This window comes from Vombatus ursinus, unplaced genomic scaffold (genome assembly GCF_900497805.2).
Source record: "Vombatus ursinus unplaced genomic scaffold, bare-nosed wombat genome assembly UNPS02014781.1, whole genome shotgun sequence".
Taxonomy (NCBI): Eukaryota; Metazoa; Chordata; class Mammalia; order Diprotodontia; family Vombatidae; genus Vombatus; species Vombatus ursinus.
In genome coordinates, this window is record NW_020954559.1 from 32,758,555 (window position 1) to 32,782,672 (window position 24,118).

At 34.5% G+C, this 24,118-nt stretch overlaps 1 protein-coding gene across 1 annotated transcript in view; it reads left to right on the forward strand.

Moving 5' to 3' along the window:
* LOC114046106 (unconventional myosin-XVI-like) overlaps positions 1–24,118 on the forward strand; it is a 682,808-nt gene that overhangs the window by 488,072 nt on the left and 170,618 nt on the right. The window contains exons 26-27 of the mRNA XM_027866360.1: positions 1,903–1,983; positions 2,243–2,448. Coding sequence (XP_027722161.1) covers positions 1,903–1,983; positions 2,243–2,448 — 287 coding nt within the window. The remainder of the gene's footprint in view (positions 1–1,902; positions 1,984–2,242; positions 2,449–24,118) is intronic.

The window sequence follows — 24,118 nt, forward strand, 5'->3', positions numbered from 1 at the left end:
ATTCAATGTCTTAATGTTTTATTTTGTTTTTTTATTCCCCTTGCTTATCTCTGCAAAAAACTATAAAAAAACAGGGAACTGTAATTGGGAAGATGTCAAGCATAATCAATTAATAGAAATGTTGTCCTATATCTAGTTGAAATGCATTTTGCTATACTTATTGAAATAAAAGCTTAGTTGTGTTTTAGAGTGGTGTCAGAAAAATTGTGTGGTATTGGACATGGATGGAAAATAATTTTTTCAGAGCATGTTGGGTTCAGAAGACTTAAGAATGAAAATTCATTCAAAGTAGATGTATTGATGCTGATAAGAACTTTTTAGTAAATCTCATCCTTGGAAAATGGTGACTTCTGGAAGCAAGAAAAGGTATCACTCTGTTTATTTCTCAGTTCCTTTTAGTCTCCCCTGAACCTTTCATTTGCATTATAATGAACAACTCAGCAGACAAATTATTTAATTGTATTTTTTAAAAGCAGAATTTGTTAAAAGGACAAAATGGAATGTTATAGATTCCATTATTTTCCCCCATATCTAAATGGAATTTATTAGCTCTCTCCTAACTCAAATTCCCCAGAAATTAAATCAATCCTAGGGGACTGTCATGTCCCAGTAAGAAGAAACCAAAGGGTCTAATTTGAAGAGATGGTATTCACTTAATAGGGACTTTACCCTTCTCTCATGGTTTTCCATAAGCATTTGGCATCACCATTGTTATATTTCTTTCCTAAGAAGTATTCCAATCCTGGATGCCTCAGCCCCCATGACACACTGCAATATTGGCATCTTTCACAGTCTTGTAATTGGACACTGCACCTACAGTTCTGTTTGTATGAAAATTGCTTTTAAATCTAACCTTTTTATCACATTTGTCTGAGAAGTATAATTCATTAGGACAATTTGACTTTTTTATTCATCTCAATGAAGTTAATCTCTTCTTGTTGTAATGGAAATAGTTCAAAATTGACGCAAATAATTTATTGTTGTCGTTGTTTTTTAATCTCTACTCTCACCCCAACTAGAGCAGTAAAGCTAATTACCTTCTTATATTTTTAGATTGAGGTTTCTAGATCTCCAGAAGTGATAGACCAAATCTGTTGCACTTGTATAATTTACTGAATTGTAATGTTAAATTAAACAACCAATTTACTCTTGGGAGACATATCATTAATTGTCCCTGTGTCCTTCTTTTGCTCAATATCCTTTTCCTTACCTTGCTTTCAATGCTTTTATTTCTTCTAAACCTCTTCAATTTTAGCTACATATGGGAATGTTTTTTCACTTACCAGAACATTATGGTATTTGTTATTATATTACATCTTATAGAAATAAACCAATTTGTTTTCATCCTTGGGAAGGCAAGTAATATGTTTAGGTATTTTATCAGTAAAAAAAATACATGACTATAAAGACATCAAATAGAACATCTACTTAGTCACTGATTAGAGCTAAACATAGAGATATAACCTAATAATATTAAAATGCTTCTTTACAGAAAAAAAGTCCTCATTTTGTCCTCTGGCAGGCTACATATAATGAAAAATATGTTGCTATTTTAGCCCAAATTATCAGAATGATTTTCTGCAGAGTATACATGTTGCACCAGCAATTCAAAACCCAGTGTTTGAATGCATATGTGTGCTCAACTTAAATTAAGTTGGCAGATCTGACTTAGAAAGCACTCCTTTTCTTGAAAAGTTGCCACTCAAAGAAAGTTATTTACACATTCACTGGGTCATTTTCCCCAACATATATTAAAATTGCTAAAAATGTCTGGTTCTGACTTCAGAATTTATGCTGTGAGTCTGTATTTGCCTGCAAGGGATTTTATGTATGATATGGATGTGTTACTTTTCTCAAATTCAGATAAAATCTTTCTCACATGCTTTCATTTTCCCTTTGCAGCACTTTAAAAAGAAAGGAACTTCTACATTTCTGCAGAAACTAGAAAGGAGAGGTCCACTCACAGTGGCATCACAACTCAGGGTTAGTGTTATTTTTTAAGGTTATATACATGCTGTAAAAACAGCATATAACTATACTAAATATGAGGGCTTTGATTAGCATCTTTCCCTCATTTGGCTCAGGAAATTAACTGAGATATTCGTATTAATCTTTAAATCAAAAATAGTGCCCAGTAAGTATGAGAGAAATAACTTGAACATGCAAAATTTCACTATAAACTGCATTCTTGTCAATCAATGTGTTCCTCTGAGAATCAACTAGGTTTTACTTCTCTCCATAGAAATCCCTCATGGATATCATTGGGAAGCTTCAGAAGGGCACACCACATTTTGTTCATTGCATCAAACCCAATAACTCTAAGTTGCCAGATACCTTTGATAATTTTTATGTGTCTGCTCAGCTACAATATATCGGGGTCTTAGAGATGGTGAAGATCATTCGGTATGGATACCCAGTCCGCCTCTCCTTCAATGATTTCTTGTCAAGGTAAAGTCTTTTGAGCTAGATAAAAGCTTGTTTTATCTATGGTACAGACCATGCTGTGATATTCTGCAAGAGCCATCACAGAGTGTTTTGTTGTTGTTGTTGTTGTTGTTGTTGTTGTTGTTTATGATGAGGTCTCAAATCATTTTTTTTCCAAGAGACCTATTTCACTGAGCATAGATTACCATATTTTAAATGAAGAGAACCATATCCAAAGATCTTTAAGACCTTATTGAAGTTCCCCACCCACCCATACACCAAAACTTATAGAAATTGGGCAAATGTAAAATTCATTCAACAGATATTTAATGAGCTTTATGCTGTGTTAGGTATTGAAAGGAATGTAAAGATTTTTAACACACACCATAATTTAAGACAGAATAAGGTAACTTAGAGAATCATAAACAAGTGATTGGGTAGTTAAAAAAAGGGTAAAACTAGTTATGGAATCAGGGAAATATTCATGAAAGAAGAGACATTCAAAATGGGCTTTGCAGAATGTATAGAATTTATTTGTGGTGTTTTATTCAAAAATAAGTCATTTCTTCTAATTACATGTAAAAAATTTTAACTTCTTAAAAATTTTGAACTTCAAATTCTCTCCCTCCATTCTTCCCTCTTTCCTCATGGAGAAGCCAAGCAATTTGATGTAAGCTAATGTATGTGCTGTCATGCAAAACATATTTCGATATTAAATCATGTTGTGAAAAAAAGACAAAAAAAACCAAGAAACATAAAGAAACTAAAAAAAAATGCTTTTATCTGAATTCAGATTCTATAAGTTCTTTCTCTGGATGTGGACAGCACTTCTCATGAAATCTTCAAAATTGTCTTAGATTATTGTATTGCTGAGAATAGCTAAGTCATTCAGAGTTGATCATTGTATAATATTGCTGTTACTGTGTCGGGTATTCTCCTGGTTCTGCTCACTTCCCTTTGCATCAGTTCATGTAAGTCTTCCCAGGTTTTTCTGAAAGTATCTTTTTCATCATTCCTCATAGCACAATTGTATTCCATCACAATCATATACCACAACTTGTTCAGCCATTCCCCAATTAATGGACATCCCCTCAATTTCCAATTTTTTGACACCATGAAAGAGCTGCTATAAATATTTTTGCACTATGAACAACTTGCTATTCCTTTTAAACACAGAACAAAGTTATCATGTAAATTTCCTTTTTTCTCCTTTTTTTTCTTCCTTCTCCACCTCCTCCCACTCCCACCTCAAAGACAGCTACCACTTGACCTAAATAGGTATATATGTGTAAACTTATTCTATACATACTTCTATTTATCAGTTCTTTCTCTGGATGGAGATAGCATCTTTCTTCATATGTCCTTGATAGTTAATTTGGATATTTATGGTAGTCAAAATGGTTTATTCACTAAAAGTCATCCTTAAAACTATATTGCTGTTACTGTGTACAATGTTCTCTTGGTTTTGCTCACTTTACTCTTTATTGTTTCATGCAAGTTTTTTCATGTTTTTTTCCCTAACATCAACCATCTCATCATTTTTTATAGCATAGTAGTATTCTATCACAATTGTATACCATAGCTTATTCAGCCATTCCCCAATTGATGATCATCCCTGAAACTTCTACTTCTTTGCCATCACCGAAAGAGCTGCTATAAACATTTTAGAACATATAGATTCACTTCCTTTTTCCCTAATCATCTTTGGAAATAGACCAAAGAATGATATTGCTGGGTCAAAGGGTATAGTCAGTTCCATAATTCTTTGGACATAATTCCACATTGCTCTCCAAAATGGTTGGATAAATTCACAATTACACCAACAATGAATTAGTGTCCCATTTTTTTCACATTCCCCTCCAACATTTGTCACATTCCCCTTCAATAATTTTAGCCAGTCTAGTAGGTGTAAAATGATTTCTCGGGGTAGTTTTAATTTGTATTTCTCTAATCAATAATGATTTAGAACATTTTTTCATATGACTATAAATTATTTTGATTTCTTCATTGGAAAATAAATATATATACCAGTTTGTGTCTGGCCATGGCCATCTCTAGGGCAGGGCAGGAGGGGAAGGAAGGGAAAAAAAGAAAAAAGAAAAATAGAAATTTACATCATAACTTTATTATGTATTTAAAAGGAATAGCAAGTTGTGTGCAACAGATTTGCAATTTCATGTGCAATTATCTTTTTATTATATTGTGTTATGGAAATGCTTGTTTTATTTCATAAATTAAAAAATACTGTTTTAAAAAAATTTAAAAAGTAAAAAAGTGCCCACAAGGGACAATGCAAAGGAGGGGACAGTAGGAGAGAGAGAGGAGAAACATCAACCACAGGTGTGAGTATATTGCAGACCATGTTGGCCAAGGTGTGCCAGCACACACTGTCCAGGCTCTATGCATAGATGTGACTTGAAGGTTTTTCAGCAGAAAAGTGTCATAATCAAAGTGACAGAAGATTTACAGCAGTGATGAGAATGATGGTTTGGAAAGGGGAGTGAATGAAAGGAAGGAAGATTGGGGGGAGGCTCTTAAAAACTCCAGACTGGAGTTATACAGCACCTGCAATGATTGGTTGCAATGGGAGACAGGGATAAGATAAATGCAAACAATATTGCAAATGTATGAAAGAAGAGCACGGAGCAACTGATTGGATTTAAGAGGACAGAGGAAGAATCAAAATTGATTCAGGTCTTCAATGGGGGTGGCTAAGAGAAATGTTGGCACCTTTATTAGAAATAAAGAAGTCAGGGTGGGACTTGTTTGTCTCAAGAGTCTTATGTGAGAAAGAATTTGAGTTCAATTTTGAAGATATGAAACTTGGATAGAATGAATTGAAATTGTAGAATAGTCTCAGTAGCTTTCTTCAATATCTAAGAAAATAATAAAGTTATAGAACACATCTTGACTTAATTTTTATAAATAATATTCTAAATTGATTTAGAATGTAAAAGATCAACACATTACTGTGTTCATTTTTTTCTCAAGTATTGTTATAAAAGAAACGCTATTAGATAGATGAGTGTGCTATAAGACTGCTTTATTCAATTGTTGTCAACAATAGGGAATTTGCTACACTGTAGTAGTAATTTGGTCACACTTTAAGGTGTTCACACAATTTATTCAATAGGCATTAACTTTAGAAGTATTTATTGAATACTTACTTGGTGTCCAATATATTTGATCCAGTGCTAATCATATACTAAGAAACTGGATGAATTTCAAAATGTGCTTTTTGATCTGGGCAAAATTTATGCCAATGTTTCAAAGATCTTATATGTTTTATGAAGCATTTTTAACTACTTTGACCAATCTGCTAGAACTACCAAATTTTGCACTAGATCATAAACCATTCCCAAGGGGATTTAGACATTCTAGGGACATTGTTATTATGTCTTTTGATGGCTGAAGAAATATATACTCCTTAGGATACTCTGGCCATAGTCCAACTACACTTATCACTGTAATTGATTCAGGTAAAAGAGATGGGGCTATGCTACCCAGTGTAAAGGTCATTTCATATGTTCTTTTGTTTAACCAGTTGCTGTAGCATCTCTGCACCTCCAACAAAATCATCATGAAGTACTTAGCATTTCAAATATATATTCTTCCTTCCTTAGCTAGTCTGATATTTGGCTAATTCTCTTGACCCAGACTCAAAGCCTCTCTACATTTGGAGAATCTACCAGAGCATGCACAGTGCTTGCTAGCATAGCCTTTGAAAACCCAAAATCATCTCTTTGCCATGAGGAGACCCCACATAAAGTCAGTCAATTTAAATTGATTGTCTAAGTCATACATACCTACAATAAAGAATTGGAGTGTTCTAAAATACCAATGCAGACAAACTGTAATCTTGTTTTAATGTACCATGGTTTGTAATGTGACAATTTTTAAATTGTGGATCATTCTTCTTATTAAATAGAATTAAATGTTAAATATCTTGAAAAAAATTACAGCTCTTTCTATTTTTTTTTTATAAAATTTCATGTGGCAGAGATACCAAAGCTTTTATTATGTGTTTGGAACTTCTGAATGAGAGTAGATTTCTTAAATATCATTTCATATTTCTTATGTTGCTTTAAGAAGATTTTGGATAGTCTCTGCTAAGGAGGAGCAACTGATTCTTATTTAATGAATCAAATGTAAGGAGGTTAGTTATTTCTAGGTATTGAAGGAAGAAGAAAATGTAGGAGGAGGGGAAAAATCAAGAAGATAATATCTGCAGATAATACAGTGGGGAAGAAAAAGATACAGGAAAGATAATAGCCACATAGAATGTTGATTAAAATAAGAGAATTCATTTAAGGCTTTACACAATCTTGATCCAAACTGACAGTTGTATTACACATTACTCCCCCTCCCAGCACTTTGCTTTAGACAAGCTGGGCCTTTAGCTGTTACCTGAACTCAACATGCCATTGCCTGCCTTAGTGCATTTGGGCAGACTGTCTCCCATGACTGAAATTCACTCCTTCCTTATGTCTGGCTTTTGGAATCCTTCTCTTCCTATAAGGCTCAACTAACATGCCACCACCTGCATGAAACCTTCCTGTTAACATTAAATGAAATTATTCTTTCCCTTCTCATTTCTCTTAAGTACCTCATCACTGTAAGAGGTAATATAGTTTAGTCTTTGAGGACAGAATGTTGGACATGGAGGCAGGCAGACCTGGGATTAAATCCTCTCTTTGACACTTACTATCTGTGGGGTCAATGAAAATGACGTTAAAGTGACTGTGTTACCATCTGCTTCACCACTGCATCCTACGGACCATGGAACCTTTCTATCTGACTTGGAGCTGACACCTCCTGTATGTATTTTCTCTCCCATTAGAATGTGCACTGCTTGATAGCAGGAGCAGTCTCCACTTTTCTGTTTGTATCCTCAGCATTTGACACAGTACTTGTTCACAGTAATTGCATTTTTTCTCATCCCTTCATTCACTCTCGTAACTTCTTTGACCTTTAGTTTTCTCACCAATAAGTAGGGATAACATCGCTAGTACTTGTCTCATTGATTATCCCATTAGGTTGTCAGTTATTTGAGGGCAGGGACTGATTGTCTTTTGCCTCTTTCTTTTTGTATCTCTAGCATAGTGTCTGGCACATATGTATATAAAGATCTTATAAGCCTTGCAATGCTATACACATGTAAGTTATTTTTATTCTCATTTCCCAGATGAGAAAACTGAAACACAGATTAAGTGACTTTCCTAAGAAAACACATAGTAAATATAAGAGCCAAGAATTGAATCCAGTTATCTGTACATAAATATTTGTGATGTAAGACAAAATGGGTCAAGTGCAAAGTAGATCCCCCCCCCCCAAGTAGAAGTCTTAGTGCAATTTCAATCTATTAAAACTCAGGGGAAAAATTGAGGTTCATATCAGTTACCTACAATTAGAATTTCTCTTGTGTTTGTCTCTTTCTTTCCACTCTCACTGCAACCATTCTCATCTACCCTAGATGATTGCAATAGCCACTTAGATTGTCTCTGTATCTTCATGATGCCCCCACACGCATATCCCAACTCATCCTTTATATTAATGTCAATAAAATCTTTGAATATTCTGATCGCTTTACTCATCTATCAAAAAACCTTCACTGGCTCCTTACTACCTACGGGAATTAAGGATGAGTTCATTATGGCATTCAAAGCCATCTTCAATAGAGTTCCAACTTACCACAGCATGTTTTATAATACTCCCCTTTATATTCCAAATTAGTTGGATGGCTCACTATTCTTCGGTTCTCATTTTGGTTTCTCCTATCTCCCTATAATTGCTCGTGCTATTCGCCCATATTTGATATTTGGACATCAAAAAAAAAAATACACAATGAGTTGATAGAATGTCATGTTTCTATCTAAACCCCAACAAAGTTCTTTAACATTTTTTGTGTTATTGAATTATTTCTATTTTTTTCTCATTCAAGAAGCATGTATTAAGGCAGCCATGTGATGTAGAAGATAGAGTGCTGGACCTAGAGTCAGAAAGATTTTTCTTCCTGAGTTCAAATCTAGTCTCAGATATTTACCACTTATGTGGCCCGAGGAAGAGTCACTTAGCCTTCTTTAACCTTAGTTTTATCATCTGTAAAATGAGCTAGAGAAGGAAAGGGTAAACCACTCCAGTATCTTTGCAGAGAAAATCCAAAATGAGGTCATGAAGAGTCAGATACGATGGAATGACTGAACGATAAATATGTCAGGCACTATGCTAGGCACTGGGGATACAAACTCTGAAAAAAAATAAATAAACAATGTTCTTTTCCTTGAAAGGTTTACATTCTATACAGAGATTAGTAAATATAATATATAATCAAAACATACAGAGTGATTTTATAAGGAGAATCAATAATTAATGGCTGGAGGAAGCAGAAAAAGTCTCTTGAAGGAGATGGTACATGAGGTGAGTCTTGAAGTAATCTGGCAGTTCTAAAAGGTAAAGGGGAAGAAGTAAATGAATTCTAGCATGGGGCACATCTTGTGTAAAGAAAGAGAAATGATGTGTGGAATGTTACATATGAGAAACAGCACTTTCACATTGTTACCCAGCAGTCCATTCCCTTCTAGTACAAGATCCCTTTTCTCTTCTGCCTTCATACACCATAGGGTTTCACCCTCCCTTGGATTTAGGAAAAGAGCAGTCTGTGAGGTAATTCTTCATCCTTAACATCATAATTTCCTATGTATCCTGAGGCTCATCAACCTATTATTTATTCAAAAAGGTAGTTATGCTTTGGGTGGGACCAAAATAACTCAATAGAGAGGTTTACAGTTTAATGACATGACCTTGTTTGGGGAAGAAAAAAAAAACACTGAAGGAACAGTTCAGTAATAATACTAAAGGTTTTAGTATTATGCTTGGCATGGGGAGGAATTATGATCAGCTTTCTCAGATTGTGATTGGATGGAATCCCTATTAGAAACAGGTCTGAGTCATTTAGCTTTTTAAATGACACAATTGTTAGTGAAAGGTCATGCCATCGAATTAAATTGGGTGTTGGGGGAGGGAGCAAAGAAGATGCTTTTTAGATCTTGAATTAAAACTAATAGGTAACAGCACCCAGTACACCAGGCAGTCCCCAAGAATCATAGACCTGTGTTGAAATCTTCTAGAAGTTTGGGTTGTTATGTGGAAATGATGCCAGTTACTGTCAATGTATCTTTAATAAAAATTTGAATTAATAAGGTCAGAAGCTATTAAATACTGTAAAAACAGACAGCCCGGATATAATTGGCAAGAGATAAATGTGATTCCAGGAGGATTTGCCAAGTCTAACTGCAGTGTCTCTGCTGAACCTGCCTGCAGCATTGGCTCATTTTCTGAAGCTTTACAAAGAGTGGGAGGGAAGCCTATCTGAAGCTTCTCTATGAAATGTAAAACTGGAAACAGAAGGCTAAGCAATAACTTGGGTAATTCATCTATAAATTTAAACAAAAGACAGCCCAGTTCCATATTGATTAATTGATTGTGAACCATGGATCCTTCATGATCTAGCCTGTTTTCTTCCAATGGAATATAGCAAAATATTATGGGAGGTCAAAAGGTTTAAGGCAAAAAGAAGTGACTGGTATTTGTCTTACCAAACTGGTATACTTCCTAATTTCTGCTATGCCAAGTGTAATGTTCCTTGCTATCAGTGGACAGCCAATCAAAATGTCACTAAGAGCTGAATAACCAATTTAAAGCATTTGGGAGCCCGAAAAAAAGCCAAAAAAAGAATTCTGAATGACTGCAATCCTTGGATTGCAGTGAAGAATATTAAAGGGGAAAAAGTTTAGTTAAAGGATTGAATCACATCCAGTTGTTGTTCCATTGTACTGAACTATATCCCTGAAAAGGATGGGGGTCACAAAACAATCCCCTAATCCCGGTCAATCATCTCGCAAATGTATTCCATTGGTTGCAAAGGAGCTAGGTGATAGTGTGGATGGACAGTTGTAAAAACAGCTGTAAGAGCATATTCATTAGAACAGATTAGCCATGTAATCTTCTCTCTCTGAAGGATAACACTTTCCTTTTTAAACAATTAATGTACAGAGAATATAAGGAGCCATCATAGCTAAAAATTTTGGAAACCTTATAAGTAAATAGAAAAGCAGTCACCCTATAACAATTTATTGCTAGCCCACAATTTTTTTCACAGATATTTAGTCTTCAAAAAAGAGATGGATAAAAAGGAGCAAATAGGACATCACCTTCATCATCAACATTAAATTACCATCATCATCACCATCATCTATGTTTATTTGATAATTTAAGATTTATAAACCACTTTCCTCAGAAATTTCTTAGGTGGTTAAGGGAGGCAGTACAGGTATTATTAGCCTCATTTTCCATATGAAAATGAAGTTCAGAGAGGGGAAGTGACTTATTCATTATCACACAGCTCTAACTCAGGTTTCTTAAATCAAACCATGTGCTTTTTCCGCTACACCATACTGTCTTCAATATAATCTTAGTGTTCTGACCATAGCACAGTATGTTTGATACATTTTGTCTCATGCTTAGAAAGTCCTTTCTCAGCATACCATATTTTAATCTTTACTGAATAATTTCTCTAAGGCTTTTTGACCCCCTAATATGCTTAAGTCTTTAGACTCATTAAATGAATTGAGTAATAACTTCTGAATCACTGCTATACTCTTTTTACACTGTCTTCAGCACATTGCTAGTGTCATTACATCCAAATTACACAATTCATTTTGTAATATAGTTGATTACTCTCATATGGTTGTTAGTGTGTGAAAGTTCTCTTGTTTTAAATTAGAAAAACAGAAATGTGTTACAGGATCTAAAGAAGACCAAAGGTGAGTAAAGGATTAATGTCATTAATTTATCCTGCCATTCACTGCTAAAAGTGCCTGAGGAAAACATTTAAAACATGAATTTTTTTTAAAAAAAAAAAACTATAGCTGAATGAAGGAAAAAGAAATTATTAAATAAAAATTTTCTACATTGAAGTTCTTATGCTAAACCAACATTGAGAAATGAATTTGCTTATTTTTTTTAAAAAAAATCCATCAGGAAATAGTACAGTTACAAAAGAAAATAGATTTTTTTAATCATCCAGTAACTAGATGTTTCACCTTGTTTCACCTGGTTATCATTTCCCCCTGCCCTGGAAATTATGTTGTATTAATTACTTTGTTTAATTTAATTTATTTATCTTTGTATATATCTTGTTTCAATACAAAAAAATCTCATAGAGAGCAGAGAATATTTCTTTTTAATCTTTGTATCCTCAGTCCCTGTGATAGTACTTTGTGCATACTAGGTACTTAATAAGTACTTATTAAATCTGTTGTGCAAATTATTTCTTTTTTAAACTTTAATTTGTCAGGTAGGATTGGAAAATAAAAATAAAAGACATTGGAAATTAATTTTACCATATATCCCTTTGCATGTCATGCTATAGAAGATTTGCTTTTAAAATTTAACATCATAGTCACTCTTACGCAAAAATCTCACTCATCTTTGATTGTTGCCAATGGCCTAGGAACAAAAAAGTATTCATTTTTTTTGTGTATGAGATGCTTTCTTGAGCATTTTGAAATACAGATCTTAAGATTATGTATCGAGAGCTAGGAGGGACCTAGAGATTACCAATCCAACCTCTTCATTTTATAGTGGACTGAGGATGTATAACTCAAGAAGTTAAATTACTTGCCTAATATCACCAACACAGTAAAGAGTGCATCTAGTATGTGAACTCAGGTCCCATGTGACTCCAAGTTCACAACAGTTTTACAAGGATACCAAGTTAATATACTATTAGATTTACTGGAAAAAAAACTGAAGGCAATTAACTTATATGTCCTCTGTGCATCATCATTGAAAGATTTAAGAACTCCAATCACTGTAGAATTAGCTCATCTGATGAATCACAACTCCAAACAGCCAGAAGACTCATGATAAAGCATACAACCCACCTGTTTATAGAGAATGATGGAATCAGAAAGCATTTCAAGACATATATATTTTTGGACATGGCCAATGTCTGAATATTTGCATATTTGTATATTTGTTTCAAGGGTTTTGTTTGTAGGTGTGAGGGAGAAAAAAATAATTAAAAAATAAAATTTTAAATAAGAGATCAGCATTGAAATATTTGCCTCAGCTGCTAATAGACAGAAAGCAAAATCCAGATGATAAAACTACCAAATTTTAACTGTATTCTTATTAATGGTTGGGGGAAATTGTGAGGTCATGAGACCTTAACCCCTAAAAGGAAAAGGCAATGCCTTTGAAAGCAACCCAGTCCCTGAATTTTCCAATGCATTTCAGTAGCCCAGATCACTGTTGCCTCTGCCCAAGGCATCTGGCCCACCCCAGACTACTTGCCACTCCTTAATCCCATCCAGATCTTCTCATAATCTTTTTCTGTATAAAAGTGCCAATCTTATCCCTATTAGATGGTACAGATTCTTAGAATCTCACCTGCCCAATTGGTGTATAATAAAACCTCACTGTTCTGACTGAAAGAAGGCTTGAGTGGTCAAATTCTTTCAAGGCAGACCTACTCTGAACCTTTGCATTTTGGGGTTCCTAGCACCCCAAACTACAACATATAAATATGAGGAGAGAAATAATGGCACAAAAATTTAACCTGAATAGCTATATCTCCAATGTATGGAATTCTATAAAGTGAGTTCCTCTGCAATGACCTAACCCCCATGCAGAGAACACATCTCCCTCACTGACCTTACCCATTCCCCACCAGGATCATTCTACCAACTTCTAATTAAAGAAGTAGGTTTCTAAGCATTAACTGCTCCATGTCAATCTGTAACTAATGCTATTAACCCAAGAGTGATGATGAGATAAGTCTTGATCTATTAGGCACCTATGGCAATCCTCTTTCAACTTGGATTTGCATTATAGATTGCACTTTCATCTGATTTGGACATGAACTACTCTTCCTTCAACTTGACTGGCTTCTCGTGTTCTTTCTAACCATTTCCAGTGAACATTCCTGAACATTCTACTCTAGACCTTTCTTTAAAATTCTCTTTCTACATACCATTGTTGGCAATCTCATTCATTCTTATAACACCAACTATTTATTTCACAAATGGCCAACTCTCCAGTCTGTTCCAATGTCTTTCCTATGCTCTCTTCCCACATTTTCAACATTCTATTTGATATCTCTATTTGAATGTAATGACAGTATTTCAAACTTTACCTGTTTAAGATGAGATTTATTACCTTTATCACAAGTTCCTTGGTTGATCTAGGCTCCCAAATTAGAAACTTCTATGGCACTTGATTATCTCTCATATTCACTTAACAAGCCCAGTCAATTCTACCATCTTACTCTACAATTAAAATAACTTCCTGCTAGATATTGCCTCCTCCACTTTTTTTCTATACCCAACCCAGCTTGCATACTTCTAAGAAAGAAGTATCAAACAGCGAGCCCACTGCTCCATATGGCCCACAATACTCCTGCATGCTGCCCAGAATAATTGGGAAATTTAATAAAATAAATAAAAAGGCAATAAGATAAATATTATTAATATGTAATCATGTAATTTTCTAAATCAATATGAGGCCCACAGGAATCTTTACAATGGTTTAATACTCCCCTCTTTCAATTTGAGTTTGATACCACTGCTTTAAGAGATTAATTTTCCTTATGCATAGATCTGATCACTCAACTTCTTCTCTATTCAAAAATCTTCATTAGCGTTCATGCCTGCTATAAAAAGTTCTCATTTGCTTGACTTCTGAGGTTGTACACAGTCTAGTGTCATCTACCTTTCCAAACCCATCTCACTTCCCTCCACATAATCTAAATTTAAGTCAATCTATATTACTTAATAACCCTGCATACCTTGTATTTTCTTGCTTCTCTAACTTTACTATTGCTGTTCCTTCTGCCAAGAATGTGCTCTTCCCAATGTCCCCTTCAATTGTACTCTTTCTTATCAAATATCTAATACATTGACCTGCACACAGTAGGTATTTGATAAATGTTTATTAAATTGATTTAAAATGCACCCTGTGCTATAACATTTATTTGCACATGGTACTATGCTCTCTGGCAAATGTAGAGTTTTCTCATTGATATTCTCTACCAATTTTATAAGCTGTAAACAAAGTCAATGATTGAGAACATATTGAAATTTCTTTAAAATGTACTTTGCTTTAGTAGTGTAGGGACAGCAAAAATAATTTTCTAATATGCACATAATTTATATTATTACATATTAAAATGTTTTCTTGATTTTGTGTTCTATGAGCTCAAGAATTAGCCATTTGTAAACACTTTAGTACTGGTTGGTTTTCCTTTTATTGCTCTTTGTTTTCTTATTTTTATACTTTGCAAGAAAAGTATTTCTCCTATTTGGTGATTCCCTCCATTAAATGCTTTTATGAGATGTTTGTTTTTCTTTTTTCAGCAAATATTATGTAAGTTTATGCTCCTAATATACAATTTATTTGTAATTCTAGAATTGATTGTATTTCTCAATCTCTTCTTGACTGTCTATCTGGCTTTGGGTAAATAATTTCAGCCTCTCAGAATATTCTGGGATTGGATTGAACTGAAAGAAGTTATCCTGAGGTTGATTTGAGTGTTGCTGAAAGACTAGGCCCTAGGATTGCAGTTTTTCTGCAAATTGAGGTTCTAATTAATATTTTTCCTAATTTTGAAGGGTTTTTAGCTACTTGATGTAATTCCCAAGATAAAGAAATAAACAAAAGAATGTTTGCTTGTTTGTTTTCTTCTTGGTCTTAGTGAAAAAATAAGAAAAAAATCTATAAAAACTTGATAAATATCTCCAAACTATGACATGTAAATATCTATCTATATCCTTTAAATTATTTATATTTATATTTAAATATCCCTTAATAAGAAAGGGGGAAGGTAGTAAAAAGGAAAGGTTTAGATTTTTGAAATATGAGTATCCAAGAGCCTATAAATTATTCATAAATCTTAAGATTATGTATTATGAATATTTGTAATGGAAGAAAGGAAGAAAGTGCTTGAACTAGTATACACCAAACAGAATCATACACACAGAAATTAAAGTAACTATATCAAAATGAACAGGAAATGACTGGCTGTTGGTGTGGTAGTCATATCAGAATTAGTTGTCTGTATCATTCAGTCATGCATTAAATAGAACAAAGGTCAAAGTTAACATCAAATTGGAAGAAAGGATGAAGATAAGAAGATAACATAAGGAACAATTACATACCTTCAATATGATCTATTGAAACTAATTACTGATTCTGAAAAATGGGAAATGGAAAAAAGGCATAGCTATTGACCTTGATTAGCAGTATTTCCTGCAGAAATTAACCCTTTTCTCCCCACCAAAAAGCAAAACAATCTTCCACAAGGAGCTAAGAAAGGCCAGAAAACTTCTTAACTAACAAAATTTACATCCTTGCAAAGCAGAAAGACAAGGCAGCCAAGGCCAATCAATTCTATTTTAGAATACAATCTCATCTGGAAAACACTAAGGAGGAGGATGGCAGAAAATTATATTCAGTATCACCTTCTAAAAAATGGAATGTAGTAGAAGTGAAACCAAGTCTACAGCATGAGACCAAACTAAGCCACATCATCCCAAGAGCATTTACATATAAGCATGACAGTAGGAGAAATCTACGTGCATTTTTATATTCTATTTTCATCATGAATAGTGGAACCCTTAGATGTAGACCCCAGATAGCTTATTCCCCAATGCATTATATATAAGAAGATTGAAATAATAATTAAGAAGATGAAGTCAGGATCAAACCAAATACACACTGCTGAAGTCTGTGGTAGAGGTGATATAATCTTGAAGGCACTGAAATATTATTGTATAATATATGTCAGGGATGGGAGAAACTAATTAAAAGTCACAATCATATTGTCCCAAAACAGTGATTGAATGGTCCTTAATCACTACTGATTCATACATCTACATCTACTTTTTTTTTTTTTTAGAGAGGCAATTGGGGTTAAGTGACTTGCCCAGAGTCACACAGCTAGTAATTGTTATATGTCTGAGGTTGGATTTGAAATCAGGTCCTCCTGACTCCAGAGCTGGTACTCTATCCACTTTGCCACCTAGCTGTTCCTACTTTTCTCATTTTTTAAAGTCTTTATGAGAATGATCAATTCATAGACGATATCCTGATGAAATTATCAAAATTAAGGTGTAGACTTATGAACAATATTCTACAGTAGATCATATTTTTAATAGTCAGACAATTGACTAAAGTGTCCAGAGAATATAAGACTCCACTATGTTTATTCTTGGATTTTTTTTGTTTTTTTTTAATATATATTTTATATTTTAGACTCAAACACCAGAACTCGAATACAGAATAGAGAAAAGAAAAAGAAATATATCATAAACTTAAATATTGAAACTTAAATACAAAGTAAGAAAAGGGGAAAAAAAGCATGTCATGTGCACAACATAACATAGGAGAGGATTCAAAATATATAGCAATACATTTTCATTTAAAGAAAGCCTATATGATAAATACTACATGTTGTGTTGCAAGCTACGCATCTTTTCTTTGCTTCCTTGTAAGTTTTCTTTTGTTCTCTGTCATGTACTTTTTACTTTGTTCTTTTTTCCCCTTCCCCCCCCAAGAAGGCTACAATTAAATATGGATAGATTTATATATAGATATATGCATAAACATATACATATATACACATAAGTACATACATACATACATTTATAGACATACACTTTCCCTAACAAATTCTATACCTGATCTTTGTTTTTATGTTTGTGCATATCTCTTATTTCTTATCCCTCCTGACTCCTCTAGTTTATTTCTACCCACTACCTTTCCCTCCTGTTATTTTGCCTAGCCCCTCCTCCAAGAATCCCTCCCCTATCCTCCCATTCCCCAAAATCTAAACACCCTACTATACTCCCCTTTAGCCTATTCTCTCACCCTCCCCTCTAAAGATCCCTCTCTTATCCTCCAGAAGATATCCATTCCTTATCCTCCCATTCTCGTTGCTCTCAAAACCCTTCTATAGCCCACTTTCAACCTACCACACCATCCCCTCTAGAGATCCTTCCTTTATCCTCTCCTCCCTCCCTATCCCCTTACCATTTTATTTCTCCTGAATTAGGAAACTTTTATACTGTTTTCTCTCTCTCTCTCTGTCTCTCTAGATATATACATATACATATATATATATACAAATATTTCCCTCTTGAACCCATTCCTGATGAAAGTAGGTTACCAGAACTACCAGCCCTCCTCCTCCATCTAATTCTGCTGTTCAAATTCTTCCTCTTGCACCTCATTTGTATAAGATAATCACTCTTTTTAATTGTTCCTAGATAGTTTTACTTTTTAAAGTCATATCATACTCAGGTCTATCTCAATCTTTCTTACAAACTACCTAATTGCTAATGACAATCTTAGACATACATTTTACATAAATAAAAAGTAAATAGCCTATCCTTATTGAATCCCTTGTAATAAGTCTTTGGTATATGCCTTACGTTTCTCTTGGCTCTTGTATGTCAAATCTTCTGTTAAGTTCAGGTTTTTGTTTAAACAAAGTCCTGGAAGTCTGACAGTTGATCAAATGTCTATATTTTTTTTTCATTCAGGATTATGCTTAACTTGGCTGGGTATGATATTTTCAGCTGGAACCTCAATTCTCTTGCTCTTTGATATTTGGTATTCCAAGACCTGCAGTCCTTTAATGTGTCTGCTGCTAGGTCTTGTGTGATTCTAATTGTAGCACCATCATATTTAAATTGTTGTTGTTGTTGTTGTTGTTGTTGCTCTTAATATTTTATCCTTGAGATGTGGATTTCAGAATTTGACTATAATATTCCTATGAGTTTTCCTCATAGAAGCACTTTCAAGTGGTGATCAATGGATTTTTTTCTATTTCTACTTTCCACCCTTGTTCTAATGCTTCAGGAAAATTTTCTTTAATTATTTCTTGTATTATTCCATCAAGATTCTTCTTTTTTTGATCATAGCTTTCAGGTAGTCTAATCATTTTTATATTTTCTCTTCTTCATCTGTTCTCCAGATCAGTTGTTTTTCTTATAAGATATTTCACTTTCTCTTCTATTTTTCATTCTTTATATTTTGTTTTATTATTTCTTGTTCTCTTATAACTTCATTTGCTTCCCCTGGCCCAATTCTAATTTTCAAGGTTTCATTTTCTTCAGTAAGATTCTAGATCTCCTTTTCTAATTGGTTGACTTTCTTTTCATAGTCTTGTTTTTCTTGGATTGTTCTTAATTTTTTTTTTACTTTTTCCTCAATCTCTCTCATTATATTTTTAAAGTCTTTTTTAAAGTAGTGCTATTGGGCAGGTGACAATTTGATGGTATTCTCTGGGGTAGAAGAAGGTTTCTTTATATCAGTATCCTCTTCTGAGGATGAATCCCAGTCTTCTCTATTCTTGTGGTTGTATTCTTTCTCCTTTGCCTGTGTATTTTTTTTTGTAGTAATAGCTTAATTTTTTGTAATCACCTCTAGCCCTGGGGTATGGGGGGTGGTGCATCTGGCCTCAGATCTTCAGTTCTCCCCTTTAGCTTGGAACCAAAGCCAAACCTCCAGCCTCCTGTAAGTACACATAACCAGGGGCTATGTTTCTGTACTTCTGTACGCCCCACTGCTTCTGTACTTACCTGGAGTGTGCTGGTTCCTTCTCACCCCTGCCACTCTCTCCAGCACAGCTGGATCTGGCATTTCTTGTCAGCAGAGGTTCCCTCGATCTTCTCCCGGGTAAAAAATTCCTGTGACTGGGGCTGAGGCAGCCTCCCAACTCAGCTAACCCCAGGGGACCTTAGCCTGGAAGTGTTTACTCTTCACAGGGAGGAAACCTCTTCCTGGGATTTTCCTTCAGATATTCTCAGATTGTCCCAGGAGGACTTCTGTTGTGCACCTGTTTTTATTTATTTTAGCGGCCCCCCACTTTGTTTGCCCTGAGGAGATATTTTATCTTTATGGGGGAATATCTTGAAATCTTGGAATTTTCTGACCTACTCCCTATACTTGTTTATAAAAAGTTTTGATGGAGTAAAATGTGGTTTGCATTTTTTTTGGAGTTTTTACTTTAACAAGGAATGTACCAATAACATATTAAGATGATAAAAGATGCATAGAGGTAAATCTCTGCTATCTCTCTTTAATTATTAGTGTCAAGTGAGAAATGAAACAGGGAGCTATATGTTCATCAAAGGCATTTGATACTATCACAGAGGATGCCCCATACGGAGTGAGAAAGGAATTACCTACAAAATGGTAATAACCTCCATATATTTCTATTTGATGATGAAATTGTACTGATTGCATCAAGTTTCAGAACATTATGTTTCTTTCTGAATGAGATGCATATGTATTCAAAATATGATATCGATAAGGCCTTAATCTGTAATTTCACAGTGTAGGGAACTCCCAGGATAAAAGTCCTTCTACAAGTTCATGTTTATGCTTTCTCTGTCTTAGAAGACAGGTTCTTAATATTTTGTTGTGTCATGGCCCCCAGTTCTAGTCTGGTATAACCTATGTGCATACCCCTTCTCAGAATGTTTTAAAATAATTTAAGAAAATTCCAAATTTCAGTTAGAGGTTGATGAAAAAAGACACATTTTTTTTCTCGTCCAAGATTATAGATCCTCTGAAATCTGTCTATAGATCCCTAGAGGGTGAGGGCTATAGGGATCCATGAGCCATAGGTGAAGAAGCCCTGTCTTAAAGAGGCACCGAGAGCACTGAGAGGTTGTGACTCACCCAGGATCACATGGCCGATATGTGTCAGAGACCATGACTTGAAACCAAGCCTTTCTGGCTCAGTTGTGTATTTTGAGGCTCTGTAAAGACTGTTAATGAAGGAACCTACCTGGAGCTATTAGTACATGGATACATTGATGGAGCTGTCATTTCGCTGATGGGAGGTGGGGGGTCTCATAGAACCTAGATTAGGAAGGAAGTTAAGGAAGTAGAATAGAAGGAAGGAGGAAAACATTTATTAAGTTCCTATTCTGTGCCTTGCACAGTGCTAAACTCTTTACAGATGTTATCTCATTTGATTTTCCCAACCAGGAGACAGGTGCTATTACTTTCTGTATTTTACATTTGAGGAAACTGAGGCAGCCAGATTAAATGACTTGTTTAAGATCTTGTAGCTAGTAAGTGTTTGAGGCCAGATTAGAATTCAATTCTTCCTGATTCTAAGCCCAATACACAATCCGCTGTCCGACATAGTTCCCTTGGGAACCTAATGATCAACAAATTTATTATGTCTCCTTAAGGAAATGGAAGCCTAGAGATGTAAAACAAACCAGATTAAGTGTCAAAATAGGAATTTGAACACAGGTCTTTGGATTCTATATCCAGTGTTCATTTCCCCCCACCCACCCAGCTACCTTCTCATCCACTAATACAGACCACAAATACCTCTTCATCTTCTTTCTGTGTTTTTTGCCTATTTTTGCCCATGAATTCTCTATAAGTAATTATCCATAACATCAGAGGGATCTCTCTATTTCTTTAATTTCTCAGGAGTACCATCATAACACTTAAATGTAGTATAAGCATCTTAAAAAGCAAGTTTACAAGGTCTTTATGAGAAATTAATGCTATTACTAGGAAAGTAATGACTATAAATAAATTACTTTAAGAATTTAAACACTGTTTTACTTATCAGGGAGAACAACGGTTTTAAATGAAAGGTACATGAGTTTCAAAATTATAGCCAAGCCAATTCAAAATGCTGCTGTGGATAGCATAGTAGTCTGGTTTTTTTTTTAATGTATACTCCATTACTTTAATACTACGTCTTCTAAAAAATGATGACTCAATTTTATCCATAATTTGACAAGAAAATGGATTAACTTTACTCTGTAAATGTGGTTTCTGATAAAATACAGACATGTGTATATGTGTATAGGTAATATAATTTATTACCAGGGGTGTGGAAAATTCCACAATAATCCAATATTGGAGTAAACATAAGGCCTATCAGAATATTGTGCTATCAACAGAATGGTTCTTAGGCATTAGCAATTAAGCTTTTAAATTAATCTTTCGAACACCACTACTAGTCAACAGTAATACAGCCTTGAGATATAGTCTATGTTCTGTATTTTAGCAGAAACCACATTTACAGTGTAAAAAGAACCCATTTTCTTGTCAAATGATGCATAGAATTGAGTCATCATTACTTTTTTACAGCATAGTATTAATAATAGTATGAACCTAGAGACTATAGCATACCTTAGTCAGAGCTAAAACACAAAAATCCACCTTAAATTTTCTGCCTTTCTGAGGAAAAGAGACATAACTTTACAGAATCTGAATCTCTCTATTGCAGCTATAAATAGGACACATTTTATTATAGAAGAAAACTTCCTTTTATATATTCAAAACAATGTACTTTGCAGGAGAGTAAAAATTTTAGAATGCCCTTAAAAATTATCATGACACGTATTGAGAAAGAGGTAGGGCTATTAGGAGAAATGAGAGGAGTAATCTTGAGAAATGACAGGTGATAAGATACAGCGACTTTTTTTTTTAGCTTTTATCACCATACCATTAAAAGTCAGAGTCCCATTCACAAAGTAGAATCTCAAATGTAGCACATATGAAAATATGTTTTTTATTCTCTCTTAAAAGAATTTTACTTTTGCAGACTTTAGAAATGTAACTCTTAGCTTTTATTTTAAAAAGAAAGCCAGCATAAACTCTACCTACATGCTTTTGCTGCAGGGGACCTTCCAAATACTATTTCAGGTTGACTTTTATAGAGTCAGCAAGAAAGAGAAAAATAAGACATTCATTATGTAAGCTGGGAAAATGAATGCTACTAATGGTGTCCCGAAAAGGGATGTGCTTCAGCAGCAAGCATGGCAAAATTCCATGCTAATGAAAATTAGATTTTACAAAACAAAAATGCACTATGTCATCCTCTCATATATGCTCGATTCTAAGACATTGGTGGTAAATCTCAACACTTTAATAATTTTCACCCAGTTGAACTTCTAAAACCCTTTAAGTCTGGACCACGCATATTGTCTTTCATTTGAGCCCTACAAGTATTTGTCTTGTTTCCCCAACAATAATGTAAATATCCAAGAAATATAAAACACTTTTCATTTTTCCTTGTCTATCAACTAAAACATTTCCAAGTGCATGGAAGCCTTCAGCTAATATTTATAGGATGAATAGGAACAGGGATTGGGCCTAGAATTCATTGGCATAAAGAAGTCCTAACTGAGAAAACTCTCTTTACCATCATGTTAATATCTTGTCTCTAACATAATTTTCCAGAATGGTCTAGAGCAGAGTTGGGGAATCTGCAACCTCAAGGACATATGTGACCTTCTAGGTCCTGAGGTGTGGCTCTCTGACTAAATCCAAACTTCACAGAACACTGTGGCCTGAAGGTCCAAGGTTCCTCACCCCTGCTCTAGATTATATGTAGCCAATATGTGGCATGAGCTCAGGTCTTACTGGCTTTGAGGCCAAATACGCCACTGTACCATGATAGCATGACTGGTTTAAAATGACTTTTCAACACTTAAACTGTCATCAAGTTTCCTGTATAACAGTTTCATCAATACAAATAATTTAGCAAATACCATTAGAATATCCAGTTCTCTATAGCTAGGCTATTTCTTTGTACCATCTGGTAAAACTGCTGGTCACAAGGGCTTAAGAGTGTCATGATCTATGTCAGCTTGATGCAACTGGAAGGGAGTCTGTGATTTAGGTAAAGAGTTAAAACTTCATCAAAGTAGTAGGAAATATTTAGCGAACTCCTTTGTCATGCTCACTTAGCACTTAATCAGATATGCCATTAATAAATGAATTTGTCCATGCTTTTTTCCATCCTGTGCAACTCTTGTTCATTTTCTCTCCAAAGTTCACCCCCAGGAAATCCACCAATGTGCTGCAAGCCTTCCTTTCTTTTTATTGATCTTAGGGTACCACTGGAACACTCTGACTGTTCACTCTATCTTGCCATGTGACTAGTTCATCTTCTTCTCCTACTATATCATTTCTTTATGATATCTTTTTCTCTAGTTCTAAGTAGACCCAAATTGCTTAAATTACCTTGTGTGTGATACTCATCTTTAGTTCTTTGGAGGTGGTGGGAGTCCCCATCTTGCTCCATGCAACAACATTAGCAGCTATTGAAAAGAAAAAATTTTGCTTTCAGGAGAAGCATGGGGGTCAGTAAAAATTCTTTGCAATTTCCTAAAATCAATCAAGTACACTCCCGTCCTTTTACAACTCTGGGTCCAACTCAATATCCATCTGTACTGCTTGTGATACACACATACACACACATACGTATGTGTGTATGTGTGTATGTATGTATACATGTGTATATATGTATATATATACTGATAGACAAGCTCTATAAAGTTTCCATCTAAAGCATGTTGAAATGTAGAGAATAGACGATCAATGTATAATATGGCAACAAAGTAAACTCAGTGCTCGAGAGTTACATCTAGATGGAGATCATTGTCTATTCTCAACATTTCTTATGCTTTGGCAGCCTGTCCATAGTTTAAAGTCTATTCATGTTATACCTTAAATTTCATGCCTTTTATGTCCCCAAACATTTTGAAAAGCATGTCTTATTGTCTCTAACCTGTGACAGGGTGACTAAAACTGTTCCTCTTTCCCTATGTGGATATATTTCTCTCTAAACTGTTTTCTTATTCTT